This window comes from Geotrypetes seraphini, chromosome 4 (assembly GCF_902459505.1).
Source record: "Geotrypetes seraphini chromosome 4, aGeoSer1.1, whole genome shotgun sequence".
NCBI lineage: Eukaryota > Metazoa > Chordata > Amphibia > Gymnophiona > Dermophiidae > Geotrypetes > Geotrypetes seraphini.
Genome location: NC_047087.1, coordinates 35,378,378 through 35,393,584, shown reverse-complemented (window position 1 = coordinate 35,393,584; position 15,207 = coordinate 35,378,378). Strand labels below are relative to the sequence as shown.

Sequence of the window (15,207 nt, the reverse complement as noted above, 5' to 3'; positions counted from 1 at the left end):
GAGCCATGGAATCAAGGGTGATATACTCACGTGGATTAAAAACTGGTTGGCAGATAGGAAACAGAGTGGGGGTGAATGGACAATACTCGGACTGGAAAAGCATCACAAGTGGACTTGATCGAAACATTCAAGATATTGAACGGAATTGACTTAGTAGAGAAAGAGAGGCTGTTCACCCTCTCCAAGGTGAAGAGAACGAGAGGGCACTCACTAAAGTTAGAAGGGAAAAGATTCCATACAAACGTAAGGAAGTTCTTCTTCACCCAGAGAGTGGTAGAAATCTGGAACGCTCTTCCGGAGGCTGTTATAGGGGAAAGCACCCTTCAGGGACTCAAGACAAGGTTGGATAAGTTCCTACTGGAACAGAACATACACAAGTAAGGCTAGACTCAAATAGGGCATTGGTCTTTAACCTAAGGGCCGCCGCGTTCTGGGCATGATGGACCATTGGTCTGACCCAGCAGCGGCAATTCTTATGTTCTTAACAGAGAAAGAACTCTCTCTCCTCTCCGATAGCACATTGTATTAATTCGTGCTACCCCAGAGCACACCTGATTTCTCCTGTGTCAATTGTGGATCATAGAGAGTGACCTACAGCTTCTGCATGGCAAATTTTCATCTTAATTCCTATTCAGGGTGTTTCTGAAGCTGCATTTTGTTACGCAGTGCATATTCAACCCCCTGGTGGGGCATCAACTATGAGCTATAGCGGCTCCAATAGCCAACTTGAAATCCATCCCAATCTAGGGTATTTCCAAACCAGCAACCTAGTTTTCTGTGCATACTTTTACAATGCAGTGCTGCTTGGACCACACTTTGGCTCCAGATATTCGCTTTTGACAATCAGTTTTACTTAATCTCTTTGAATTATAGACTGTTTTCCACCTCCCATATGCTTTTTCAGCTTGGGACTCACCATCAAGTAGGGCTGAATATCCCCTGCCTGTCTCCAGAGAAAGCAAAGCTGCTTACCTGTAACAGATGTTATCCGTAGATAGCAGGGGAATGCAGCCACACTTGCCCGCACTCCATCACCTCATCTCCTCTTCTATTGCTAGGAACAAAACTGATAGGCAGAGGGGAGGGACTCAAGTAGTAGGGCAATCCTGCACATGTTCCGTAAGTTCAAAAGCTTACTATAACTAGGGGAGAGTACCGACGTAATTAGGCTCAGTCAGAGACTTCACCATCAAGTGTGGCTGCATTCCCCTGCTGTCTCCGGAGAATACCTGTTACAGTTAAGCAACTTTGCTTTCTCTGAGGACAACAGAACAACTATTCTCGCATAACCTCCCACCTCTCTTTGGAGTTGCATTTTCTGAGGACAACAAATTGTCACAAGCCCGATCCCAGTGCCGGCCTTGTGCCAGTGAAAAACCTCAGAAACCGCCCGGTGAAATTAGTCAGGGCTGATCACTATGTGCCTGCAAGCCAAGAACAAGATCAGGAAGCGCAGGCTGTGTTCAAGCAGGGTTTAGCCCATAGCCCTGTGAAAACAGGTTTTACCCCTTTAAATCCACCATCTTGGAAAGGGCCAGCCAAACAGTGTAGAAGGCAGACTCAGCAAAAGAAAGCCCTTCCCCCGAGTAGGCATGGCACAGCAGCTTTGGAACATTTAGAAAGCTGGCTGTCCCAGAGAGGGAAGGAGAGCAGCGACGTCCCCATGTGGAAGGAACCTTTACCAGCCCAGGAAACCACAGATGTAGAAATGACAAACACAGAGCTTGCTTTTCCAGAAGCCATGGAAGTGAGCTGATCTGACGGTGTGTTTGCCTTACAAAGTTAGGGTTTTTTTAAATTTTGGGGTGTTGGCTGTCTTGCTGCTGGGACAATGCTTTAAGGCAGTTAGGCAACATTGGTAAGGTACTTTTGAATGCTGTGAAAGCCCTGAAGGTTGGAGGCAGGTTTTGCCAGACAACCATGTAGTGAGTTTTATGGATTATATGTTTTGTTCTTTGACTTGCCAAGGAGCATAATTGGCAAATCCAGTAACCTTCCGCTCTTTAATGTTTGGAGAGAAGGGAGAAACCCGGAAACATTGTACAATGCAGAGTTTTGTGTTTGGACTAAAGACTGCCTGGGACTAAATTGAACTTTGTGCTGTTACTGTTACTACAAAGTAGGACTTACCTGGAACATAAGTTAAGCACTTGAAAAATGAACCAGACCAGGCTGGTAAGGGCAATATTATTTTGACTACATTATAGTTGCTGTTACTTTTGGACTTTTGTTTTTCTTGCATTTTTGTTTTGTCCTATCTGGATGATTAATAAATGTTATTTCTTTCTTTTGATACTTACCTGAATTGTGTCATTCTGACTTTTGCACACAGAGTAAGGTACCCACAACAGGGCTTCCTCCTTGGAGAAGCACACCAGGGCAATATTGTAGGTGTGTGCCAGGCCCTGCTAGGCCCTAAGGGACGGCCACGCTACAAAATGTAGCAGGTGTTCTCTGAGGACAACAGAATAACTATTCTCACATAAACTCCCACCTCCGTTTGGAGTTGTGTTTTGTGTATTTTTATCCAGCTGCGAGTCCCATGTGACTCAGGCAAATGGGAAAACATTTGTGAAGGTGCAGTTCGGACCTACCAAAGGCTTCTAGAAGTTTTAGTTGGGAATGCTCGGTAGCATCTGCGCTGAGGTTCTGTTGGATATCATCACCCATCTGTGAGAACACTTGTCTGACTGTCCTCAGAAAATACTTGCTACAAGTGAATAACTTCACTTTTTATGGACCCTGTATTTATGTCTTTGATTACCCATCTTAAGGATGAACTATATTTAAACAGCCCTTTTACTTTTACTTACCAAGGTAAATGGCATTACAAAATTAGCCTCAGTATGATATTAACTAGCATTTCCATTCAATAAAATTATAATATGTTGTCTCCATAAAAACATTATGGAATCAATTTATTCTCTGTTTTATAAAGCTGAGAAACTGTCTTTGAGACTAAGTGAACATTCATCAAATCTGACTGAAGATGCAGCTCTATGTGAGTTACAGATAAAAGAGAGGAATTTGAGTGACCAATGGAAAAAATCCAAAGAGATTCTGCAGAGAATTGAAATTCTTGAACACCAGCTTAATGAGGTATTTTTAAGTTAACAAGTTTATTTAAAAGTTGCTATTCTGCATTACGGTAAAAACCTCCAAAGCAGCTTACAATACTAAAATTTAAGAAAAGGGAGAGAGATATGATATCAAAAATAGTGAGGGTAGAGGAGGGAACTGCAAATGTTGGATAGAAAAGAAGGGAAGGGAAACACATATAGGTGATTAAGGCATCCTTTTACTAAAGTACAATAGCTGTTTATAGGGAGCTGTGCTAAATGCCCTGCACAGCTCCCAACACTCATAGAGTTCTTATGAGCGTCAGGAGCTGCACAGGTCATTCAGCGTGGCTCCCTGCTCTAAAAACTGCTATTGCGGTTTAGTAAAAGGAGGCTTAACTGTGTGCTCACAAATCACTTCAAAACTAAAATGGAATATTTACAAAAAGGTTTAGGGATATACCTTCAGGAATAGGCGTCAGTAAAAAGCAATGTTTTAAACTCCTGATCTGAATCTATCTAGTGATGTATGAAGTCTCAAATGTTGGAAGAGCATTCCATAAATGAGTGCTATGTACAGAAAAAATTGCCTGTTGGATGTGTTTATGGACTATATAGTACAATGTGAAGGGACAGTAAGTAGATTTAGATTTATAGATCTGAGAGCTCTGACAGGTATATTTGGAATGTGATATCTGACAAGATATTGTGGTTCCCCAGATGAAAGGGATTTTGGAGGTAAGCAGGAATATTTTAAAGGTAATTCAGTGTGGAGGTGGAAGCTAATGTTCTTTTTTTAATAAAGGTGTAATATGGTCATATTTAGAAACATTTTGAATTAGTCTAATTGCAGTATTTTGGATAGGTTATAGTCTGTGTATTTCTTTTTGATGTGAATTGGCATAAAGAGAGTTGCAGAGGTCAATTTGTTGAAGAATCAGGAAAGGTTTTACTATTATCTTTGTAGTATATATTTATAGTAAATTTATTGACTTGCAGTATTAAATTGAATTTGTAGTCCATGTTGCATAGCTTACTAGAAATATAGTGAGGCAAGTTTCGAACAACCCATGTAACTGCAAACTACATGGGTAGTTTTAAACGTGAATCATAAGCAAAATTTCAAAGAGAAATTACCTGCATTTTATTTTGTTTAGCGTGAGATCTATTTGCATGCACTGCTTTCAATGCATATTCATTGGGGATATCCTGAAAACCCAACTGGAATATGGCTCTCAAGGACTGGAGTTCCATACCCCTGCTCCAGATCCATGGCAACTGGCTGTTCACTGCCATTCAGAACTCTCAGCCCTGAGAGTTCTTTCCTCCTCTGGTGTCTGGTGTTCCTCTTCTCTAGCTACTCTGCCTTCCTGTTTAAAACACCTCCAGGTGCAGGAGTAACTTTAGGTGTTCAGGACAGCTGACTTTCCAAAGGGAAGGCTGACAGCACTTCTAAGTTCAATAATTTTTATTAAGTATTTTAAAGGATACAAGAATCATTTAAAGTACATAGAAACAAAATAAAGCTTTCTGTATATAAAATATATAAATCTATGTTTAACTGTATAGGAGCAAAGGCTCCAATTATTAAAAATGTATGTAAGGGATATATAAGATAAAGATGAGAGAGAGCAGTAAAGAAAAAGGAAAGAAAAATGAAAGAGAGAAGAGAGGAGAAGAAAAGGATAACAGGAGTGTCTAAGAAGATGAGCGTACATAGGAATCTAAGAATGACCATGGAGATTTGTTGTATTTCAAGTTCATGCAGGTTCGGAATGTAACTCTCTTCTCATATGCATAGGATTCAAATCTATGATACATACTCAGAGAGTTCCACCAAAAGGTATAATCTAATAGCGAGGGTGATTTCCAATTTTTTAGAATGTGCATGAGAGCAGTCACCAACATGGTATCAATGAGTTTAGGTGGACAATTTGATTGTGTGAAACATGGGTGTTGAGAGCGAAGGATTACAATGTCTATAGAGATTTCTTCTGAGCAGTTAGTAATAGATTGTATGGTGTTCCAGACGTAGGTCCAAAAAGAGCGGACTAGAGTACAATGAAATAACATATGATCAAGAGTTCCTTCCTCTTTCAAACAGTTCCAGCAAACAGAGTCTTGCTTTAAGTTAGCTTTCCACATGCGAAGTGGGGTCCATATTGCCTGCCACATAAGAAAGTACATTGATTGTGATACTCTAGAAGATAAAAGCGGGCGATTTGTTGATGACCAGAAAAGCTCCCAATCAATGTCAGAAAGCGGAGTGGTAAGTATAGCGTCCCAGTGCTTCATAGAGTGAGGTGAAAAAGTGAAGGAGTGATCTCTTAAAATACTGTAGAAGGATGATATCGCCTTGCCTTTTAATAGAGACAGAGAAGACCAGTTGTAAATAGTATTTTTGGAAGTCATATAGTCAAATCGTATATGCAAAGACGGCAACACTCCAGTGAGAGAACGCCATTGTGAATAAGTAGAAGGAGGCAGCGAGTATGTAGAGCACAGTATATCGAATGGAATTAACGAGTTGAGGGTAGACAATTGATGGACAAACCATATACCTGCCCGCTGCCACCTTTTCCATGATAGAGATTTGTCGTGATTTTGAATTTTGGGATTGTTCCAAAGGGACATGAGTGGACTAACATTAACTGAGATTTCAGTCAATGTATCTATAAGATAAAGAGCATGCTGCGTTGCACCCAATAAAGAGTATCTCTTTAAGTGCCTTGGTATTGACACCGTTAGTAAGCATGAGATGTGTAAAGGCGTACATAAAAAACATTCCATTTCAAACCAGGCAGGAAGATCTTGAGTGGGAAGATTTTGAGTGGAGGAGTTAGTGAGCCAGTAAGCTCCATATTTGGCTAATGAAGCAATATAATAGTGATAGAAATCAGGAAAGTTGAGACCACCGTTGATCTTAGAGGCTTTCAGTTTGGCGAGAGCAATTCGAGGTTTTTTCTTGTTCCAAATGAATTCAGATATTTTCATATTTAGCCAATGAAATAATGATTTCCGGCATAACAGAGGGAGCATAGAAAGGATATAATTAATTTGAGGGGCCAGAGTCATTTTGATGGATGCAATTCTACCCCACCAGGATAAAAAGAGTGGAGTCCATCGAGATGTAGTGTTTAGAACTAGATTTTTGACTTTAGATATATTAAGATCTTGAGCATGAACCGAATCTTTATGTATTAAAATCCCCAAGTATTTCACAGCTTCATGTGACCATGAGAAAGGAAAATGAGCCAAATCTGATGGAAGTATATTATCATTTAGAGGGAAGATCTCTGATTTCTCCCAATTAACAGAGTATCCGGAAAGGAGGGAGTATTGAGTGATAATATGAATAAGATTGGGAAGGGAGAGTAAAGGGTCTCTCAGAAAAAATAAAACATCATCAGCATAAGCTGCTAATTTGAAATCTCGATCAGAGGAGGGAATACCTTTAATTGAGGGACTTTGTCGTATAGCTGAAAGGAGTGGCTCTAACACTAAATTAAATAGCAATGGTGAGAGAGGACAGCCTTGTCGAGTACCTCTATGGAGGGGAAATTTATTGGATAAAGAATTGTTAATCCTAATACGAGCTGTGGGTTGATGATATAGAGTTTTTATCCAGTTTGTAAAAAATGGGCCAAAATTATACCACTTCAGGACATGGAAAAGGAAAGGCCACTCCACTCGGTCAAAGGCTTTTTCAGCATCAATAGCTAGGCCTATTACAGGGTCTGACATTGTTTTAGCATGAGCGTTAATATAGTGAAATAGGCACTTCTGAAGATGTGCGAGAGGGCAGGAGCTCCTAGGATGTGTCTGCCACATTGGCCAGAAGCTAGGGGACCTTTCCTAAGGAGATTCAGAGGATGAATGGTCTCATACTATGCCCTTTCTGTCTCAGGGCATGCCCTCCCTCTCAGGAGATACAGGGTCACAGACAGGTGCATGTACTTAGACCCTTTAGTGGTCCTCGATCATGGGAATGATCCTACAGTCCTCAGTCTATTCAAACTCTCAGCTCTGTTGGATCATATTACTGATTCTCTTCGGAAGTTAAATTTGGACTCCCAGGAGGTCTCCTCCGCTTCCTCCTCTATTATGAGTGTAGTAAGAGCCCAGTGTTCTACGTTTCCCTAACATCCTGATATCTATATATTGGTGACAGAGCATTGGGATGCTCCTGAAGGGTCACTTAAGGTAGCCAGGAGTATGACTTGGCTATATCTGATGGCACAGGAGTGTCACCAGCTTTACACTCAGTGGTAACACAGGTTACCAAACCCACATCTCTGCCAAGCAAGGGAGGTCTAGTGTTAAAGATATGCAGGATCGCAGAGGAGATGTGATTCTCAAAAGATAGTTTGAGGTTTTGGCCTGAGAAATCAAAGCAGCCACAATGCTTCTTTTGTGACCCATGCCTGTTATGTCAGGTTACAGTGTCTTGAGCAGATAAGTGACAAGCCTTTACCCCAGCTACTATTAGCAGGGGTGGATTACATGGTGGATGCCTTGTAAGACATCAGAGTCATGAGCAAAGTTTCAGCTTATTCGACCTGAACTTGAAGAATGTTCTGGATCAGGCAATGGGCTGGTGACTCCACCTCTAGGGCTACTCTCAGCAGGCTCCCTTTCAAGGGACAAATGCTGTTAGGTAAAAGCCTGGATGATCTCATGACTAGTGTAGCAGATCACTGACCAAAATGTCTGCCCAACAGCAGAGCAAGAACCTCTAGAGGCTCAGAATACTCTAATTATTGTGGCTGCAGGCACTCTTGGCAGTATTCAGGAGCAGCCACCTCTCGGAGAACCTTCCAGGGATTCAGACAGAGGCTCTCAGCTCCCAGACGAAATCCCATCTTGTTTCAAACTCCAAAAAGACACAATGAAGTCAGGTCCAGAATGGTTCCCCTCAAGATAGAGGAATGGCTTGCAGACTTTGTGCAGGCCTGGGTACAGATAAAGTCGGACCGTTGGATACTGAAGATCATTCAGACCAGTTACAAGCTAGAATTCACCTAACCCTTAATGGACTGGTTTGTGGACTTCCCAGCAGGGTGACCATAAAAAGCAGGCAGGGTGGAGGTTGTCAGATATTCATGCAATAGAGCCCGTGCCACCCGAAGATTCGGGCTTAGGCAGATACTTCATCATGCCGAAGAAAGGTTTAGATGATTGGAGATCCATTCTGGATCTTACGGCAATGCAGCCCTCAAAAGTTCCGCACTTCTGCATGGAAACAGTTTGATCTGTCATAGCTGCAGTTGCACCGGGGGAGTTCTTAGCCTCCCTAGATCTGACAAAGTCCTATTTGCATAGTTCCATATTTCAGGACCACAGAAAATTCCTGAGGCTTCATTTCTGGAAAACCATTACCAGTTCTCGGCCCTTCCCTTTGGACTGGCCACAGCGCCTCACACCTTCAACAAAATATGGTAGTAGTGGCTGTCCACCTGCGCAAGATGGGCCTCCAGGTTCATCAATACCTGGATGACTGGCTGATCAGGATTCTCTCATTCACCAAAGCAGAATGAGCAGTAACTCACGTGGTAACTCAGTTCTTGACTGTGGAGTAGGAAGGGCACTTATCTCCTAATGTAACTGACATATCGTAAATTTGTTCGGCCAAGTTTCCTATTAGGAAAAGATTTCATCACTACTCATCTCTCTTTTACAGTGAAGTCTCCATTATCACCCTAGGACAAGCAGGCAACATATTCTCACATGTGGGTACCGACAGCATTGAAAGTGAACTGTCACTTTAAGTTTTAAGAAACTTTGCGACTGCCTGCATGAGTGCTTTCCCGACTGATGTAGGCTTGCAGTATTTCAGTTCTTCGTTCTCTGCAGAACAAAGCAGTGTATTCCTGGACTTTGTCCAGTTCGTGTGCCTTAAACCCACTGTATTGAGTTTTCTTGTGGCTTTCAGCCATTATTTTATTATTTTGTTTTTAATTTAAAAAAAACAAATTGGTTTTCCTTTTTTTCTCTCACTTGGGCTCCTGCCCTTATGAGGGCTTTTGTTGCCGTCGGTTTCAGCCGCCGGTTTCTTTCTATTTCTTTAAAACAAAAATTAATCATTGAGTTTAACTTTGGCGATGCTATATTACCATCCATGTCAAAACCATTTATAGGGTTTAAAAAGTGCTGTTAGTGCCAATGACCTATATCTATAACTGACCTGCATAGCTAGTGTTTACAGTGTTTGGGCCCTGATCATCGTGTGGACTCCTGCCTTTACAGAAGCAGTTGCTGAAAGCACTTCACATCCAGCAGGATGGTTCGGCTATGGACACAAGCACAGAGCCTGTGGTACCGGCAGTACTAGCATCGACATCAATATTGGATGACATCCCGGCATCAGAGATGCCAGGTAAGAAGCCAACCCAACCATTGCAGGCTAAGAAGCGATGTCACCATTCTCCATCTCCGCAGGTGTTGTCTCCTTCAGGGCGTGCATCCTTGCCTATGTCACCCACCCCTAGACACCCTGCCACACCGATTGTACCAGCTTTTGAGCCAAGGGTACCGGTGCAGCTCTTCAAAGAGAAACTTAATTTCTTTCGGAGGGAGATTGGTGACATGTTTAAGTTGCACGCAACACCGCTATTAACATCGACTCCCTCAGTACCGTCCCACCTTGAGGCTGCAAGGTATTGAATCAAGATCTCTATGGAGGTGTCGGTCTACTTTACATCGATTTCACAGTGGACATCAATACTCACCATCACAGCATTGATCTAAAGCTTTACGTCGATGCTCCTCATCGAAGCATCGTCATTCTACGTCAAGATTCCAATGTTCTTCGATTAATCGACATTCTTCATCAACTAAACACTCTGGATCTAGGCAGTCAATCAACATTGCAGCATTACCATGCTTCTAGGGATAAGAGAGCTTCCCAGCGATCCTCTTCCTCATCTTCATTGGATCAGTACTGGGGACACCGAGGAGCATCATCTCGTCATTCTCCTCATCACTCTCCTTCTACTAGGGAGTCACCTAGAGCACCTGTGGCAGACTTGAACCTTTCACGTGACCATTCTAATTCTGAGTGTGAACCTACTCAATCTGCACCAGAATCATATGGTATGCCATCAGATCCGTCGCCTCCTCCACCAAGATGGAGATCTCCTCCTGCAGGACTCTTTCACGAAATACATTAGGCAGCTGGAAAAGGCTCTACCTGTCAAGCTGGAGGCTGGCACTGAGCCTAGGGCAGAGCTTAGATTATGTTGAACCACCTAAGGAACTGTTAAAGTTGTCCTTGCATAATCTGCTCAAGGAAGCCCTCTTTCAAAATTGGGAAAATTCTCTTTCAGTCACTGCAGCCCTGAGAAAAATTGATTATCCCAGGACAAGCAGACAGCATATTCTCACATATGGGTGACGTCATCCACAGAGCCCCAGTATGGACATCTGCAAAAGTGCACCGGCATTTTAAGAACTTTAGAAAGTTTGTGACTGACCACACCGTGCATGTGCGAGTGCCTACCCACTTGACATAGGCACGTGACTCCTCAGTTCTTAGTTTTCCACAGAGCTAAGAAGTCATGCTTTCAAACATTCTTTATTTTTTTGCCTTGCCTTCCCGCTTGCATGTTCTTTTTTCTTTTAATTTCATTTCTTCCTTTTCTCCCTTGGTTTAAAACATCTCGGGAGTACTTTTTTTCTCTGTTTGTTACCGTTCGGCGGTTTGACCGGCAGGGCCTTTTTCACACCTCAGCCATTGAATTCAATTTGGACGAGGCGGTGTTCCCGTCAATATCCCACCCGGTAATGGGTTTTAAAATGTGCATCTGGTGGAATAGGGCCACTTCCATCATAGACCCCCACAACTGGTGTTTACAGTGCCTGGGTCCAGAGCATTGAGTTCATCCCTGTGCGCGTTGTTCCACTCTTCAGAAGCGCACCATTAAAAGCTGCATTCTTCAACAAGAAAAGTTGTTCAATGTCAGCATGGAGGGGGACTTGGCATTGACATCATCCACTTTGGAAGCATCAGTGACAAAGACATCAACGCCGTCCGATGCACCAACATCAACTCTGGTGTCACAGGTCATCACTTCATCTGGTAAGCCAGCTAAAAAGCCAACAGCTTCCCAGACAGGGTTGCAGGTCAAATCGAGTCCAGTCATGCTGACCAAACGAAGACCCCCTTATGTGACTTGTTTCCAAATCGAGGAGTGCATCGTCATCCGAGTCATCCTCATTGGTACTGTTGACTAAGCTTACTTTTCAGCAGAAGCTCGATGCTCTGTTTCGCCAGGAGTACGGGGATATGTTTCGTCTATTGACCCTGATACCAACTCCTTCAGTACCGGCTCAGCCTGAGCATGACACCATGAGACCTTCCAGTACTGCCAAAGCTCCATCGATGCAACATCATGAATCTCAACACCGGTCATCTCGTCCATCCAATCCTGCATTGAAGCATCGTTCCTCAAGACACCGTTCCAGTTCCTCAAAGCATCATTCTTCTTCTTCAAAACAGTCTAGCAAGTGTTCCTGCAAATTCAAAGCATACTTCTTATTCATGTCCTAAGAAGCATAAACATTCTGTAGAACCTTCGCTCTCATCTGATTGATGTTCTAAGTATCAGCATTGCTCTCCTGTCCTTATTGATTCTGACCTGCAGTATGACTCCAATGCAGACTTTTCACATTCGACTGCGGAGGCTTATGATTCTCCTGAGCTACAATCTCCATGAAGGACTCTTCCTAGAGCATCTTCTCCCACTGAAAAACTGTCCTATAATTGTTTTATTAGACAGTTGGGGAAGGATCTCTCCATAATGCTAAAGGCAGATTCCAAACATAGTGCTGAATTTTTGGAAACCTTGGACTATGACCATCCTCATAAGGAGCTTCTCAAACTTCCTTTACATGGAATCCTGAAAGAAACCTGTCAAAAAAAAATGGGAATCTCCTCTCTCTGTTCCTGTCGCTCCCAGGAAATTAGACTCTCTCTATAAAATTATTTCCAGTCCAGGTTTTGACAAACCTCAACAGTCCCATCAATCTTTGGTAGTGGAATTCACTTTGAAAAAGTCCACTCCATCCAAAGTCTATGCAGCGGTCCCACCGGGTTGGGAGGGATGTACTATGGACAGATTGGCTGACAACTTTACCAAACCTCCATGTTGGCAAATCGAGCCATCAATTATAACTTCTATTTTTCCTGCTATATGAAACATCTTATCAAACAATTGCCTGCTTTTCAGAAATATTTTCCATCTCATCGACTGAAGGGTTTTCAGCACATTTTCAGCATTCTCACCCAGTTAAGGAAGTACATGGTTCAATCAGCTTATGATGTTTTTGAATTGACCTCTAGAGATTCTTTTATGTCTATAGCCATGAGGAGATTGGCCTGGCTCCGGGTTTCTGATATGGATGTTAATAATCAGGACAGATTGGCAAATATTCCCTGTTTGGGGGATGAGCTTTTTGGAGACTCCATGGAAAATGCCCCCAAAAAGCTCACTTCCCATGAAAAACAGTGGGATGCTTTAATTAAATCTAAACCCAATCCTTCCACAGCAGGAACATTCAAGCCCTCTTCTTCATATCAGAGGTGTTTTTCAGCCAAACCTTCTGCTGCTTCCAGGCCACAACAGAAGAAAAAGAAGCAACAACGCCCTCAGAAACCTCGTGTCTACTCCTGCTAAATCAACTCAATCTTTTTGACATGCTACTCAACAGCATAAGAACATAACTTTTTATCACTATATTTATTAAGCAGTTGGGGAAAGAGCTACAACTCGACCTAGAAGCTGATTCTGTCTATCGCGAACTTTCTGGAAATCTTGAAGTGGTGATGCGCTTTTGGGGCTGTTCGTGCTGGGGCTCTGTACATGACATCACCCACATGTGAGAATATCTGCCTGCTGTCCCTGGATAACACCTGTTACGGTAAGTAACTGTGCCATACAGTTTACTGGTTACGATTTGCTATAGTTATCCTTAAATTACAAGTTTTATCCTAATTTGATACATTTGGACAGTTTGCAGGTTAGATTTGCCATAGTTATAGTGCAAGATTTTACAATGTAAGTTTTCCTTAGGTGACACTTACTGGTTCTGGTTCTTTGTAGTCTATGGGTCAAGGGCAGGGGGTTAGATGAAGAGGTATGTTTTTATTGCTTTACTAAAGTTGAGGAGTTCTTCAAGGGATCTGATCAGTGAGGGCATCAATTCCAGTGGCTCGGTATGAAGTGGGAGTAGGACTGTCGTTTGGCAGTTTGTAGTCGAAGGGCATGACCAGAGGGCGTTTTGAGGCGTATTTCATCCTGAGAGTGGAGAGACCAGTTAGGCACATATGGAGGAAGTTTAGCCATGATGTAGCCTGTCGCCATGTCATGGAAGTATTTGAACGCTAGCATAAGGCCCTTGGCTACAGGAAGACAGTGAGCTGACGCTGGAGCCTGGGAGACTGGGTTGCGGGCACGGAGGTTTTTTAGAAGTCTGATCACCACATTTTGAACACACTGGAGCCATCATACATTCTTCGCCATGAGACCATTGAATAGCGCATTGCAGTAATCCATGAGGGAGAAGAGACTACGAGGGGATATGATTGAGACTTTCAAAATACTGAAAGGAATCGACCAAATAGAGCACGATAAAAAATTATTTACAATGTCTAATGTGACACGGACAAGAGGACATGGACTGAAGCTAAGGGGGGACAGGTTCAGGACAGATATCAGGAAGTTCTGCTTCACGCAATGAGTGGTGGACACCTGGAATGCTCTCCCGGAGGAGATAATTGTGGAATCCACTGTTTCAGGGTTTAAAGGTAAGTTAGATGTACATCTCCTTATGAGTGGCTTAAGGTAACATAGAACAAAGGTAAGGTTAAGCTAGATGCGCATCTCTTATGAGAAGCTTAGAGTATGGGGACTAATACTATGCCAGGGTTCACCTGGCATGACCTCCGCGTGTGCGGATCGCCGGACTTGATGAACCTAGGATCTGTTCCGGAGATGGCCTTTCTTATGTTCTTATGGTTATAGTTTTCCATTTGTATATTTCTCCTAAGAGGGCCTATCTTGCTGTGTTTTGCGAGTCAGCTACTTGTCCCAGATGCCAGACCCCAGAAGTAGACTTGGGCCACATGTTCTGGACTTGGCCCAATATTTGCTCCTTTTGGAATGCTATTTTTCTTTTTGTAGAGCGTATTTGGACCATTACAATTCGACGCTCTCCTTTGGTTTTATTTGGAACTGTTCCCCATTTCTACCCTCGTCACAGGGGGGCTGCTGCTTTCCTCAAGTGGATGTCCTTATTGCCTTGAAATATATCCTATTGAAATGGCTTGAGGGGGATGCGCCAGACTACTCTATCTGGCGGTGCCAGATGATTACTCTTCTGATGTGGGAACGCAGGGATGTGATGGACTTTTTCTCCCTCTCAGGGCGCGTTTTTCAACGCACCTGGGAGCCTTTTTGGACCACCATGATGCCCGTGGCTCGTAGCCGATTGCTTAACTCTTGATCCTATGTTTTTCTGTATTACTCTGTTACCATTGATATGCTTGTGTTTTTTTATGATACCCATTGCTTCTGTTGGATTTGTTTTGGGAGGGCCTGGGGGTGGGGAGTTTTGTGTGGGGTATTGTATAAAACTTTGAGCTTGTTTATTATTTTTTGTTTATTATTTTTTGGATGAGCTCAATAAAATACATTTGAACATAAAGGTAGGGTTATACTACAGTCCCCCGGGACAAAATGAGCAGACAGATGAAGAAATATTTTCAGAGCTTAGGAAAGCTGGAGAATTGGACAACAGTATTATAATGGGTGATTTCAATTATGCTAAACCCTGTTTACCAAATGCACAGAAAAGGAAGAAATACAAAAAGGCCAATTACCCATACATTGTGCTATTGACATCTGTGCAGCACAAAGTATAACCTGTGTTTGATTCAGGACTTATGGGGATATTGGCAGCAGTGGCAGTGTTTATTGCTTTTTTGGCTTTTTTGCCTTTGAATGCGCTCTGTTGAATTATGAACTGTGCCCTTGTGTTATATTGAGTCTTTCCCTGCAATTTGATAAACTGTTTTTTTTTGTACCTTATGAATGGAAGAAATGGCTGATTGTCTTTTTGAATATCATTTTAAGAAAGTGGAGTTTTATTG

General features: G+C 42.6%; 1 protein-coding gene across 1 annotated transcript in view; it reads left to right on the top strand.

Annotated features, from left to right (window-relative positions):
• Positions 1 to 15,207, top strand: part of TERB1 (telomere repeat binding bouquet formation protein 1) — a 239,052-nt gene that overhangs the window by 75,458 nt on the left and 148,387 nt on the right. Inside the window, exon 10 of the mRNA XM_033941426.1 lies at positions 2,939 to 3,099. Coding sequence (XP_033797317.1) covers positions 2,939 to 3,099 — 161 coding nt within the window. The remainder of the gene's footprint in view (positions 1 to 2,938; positions 3,100 to 15,207) is intronic.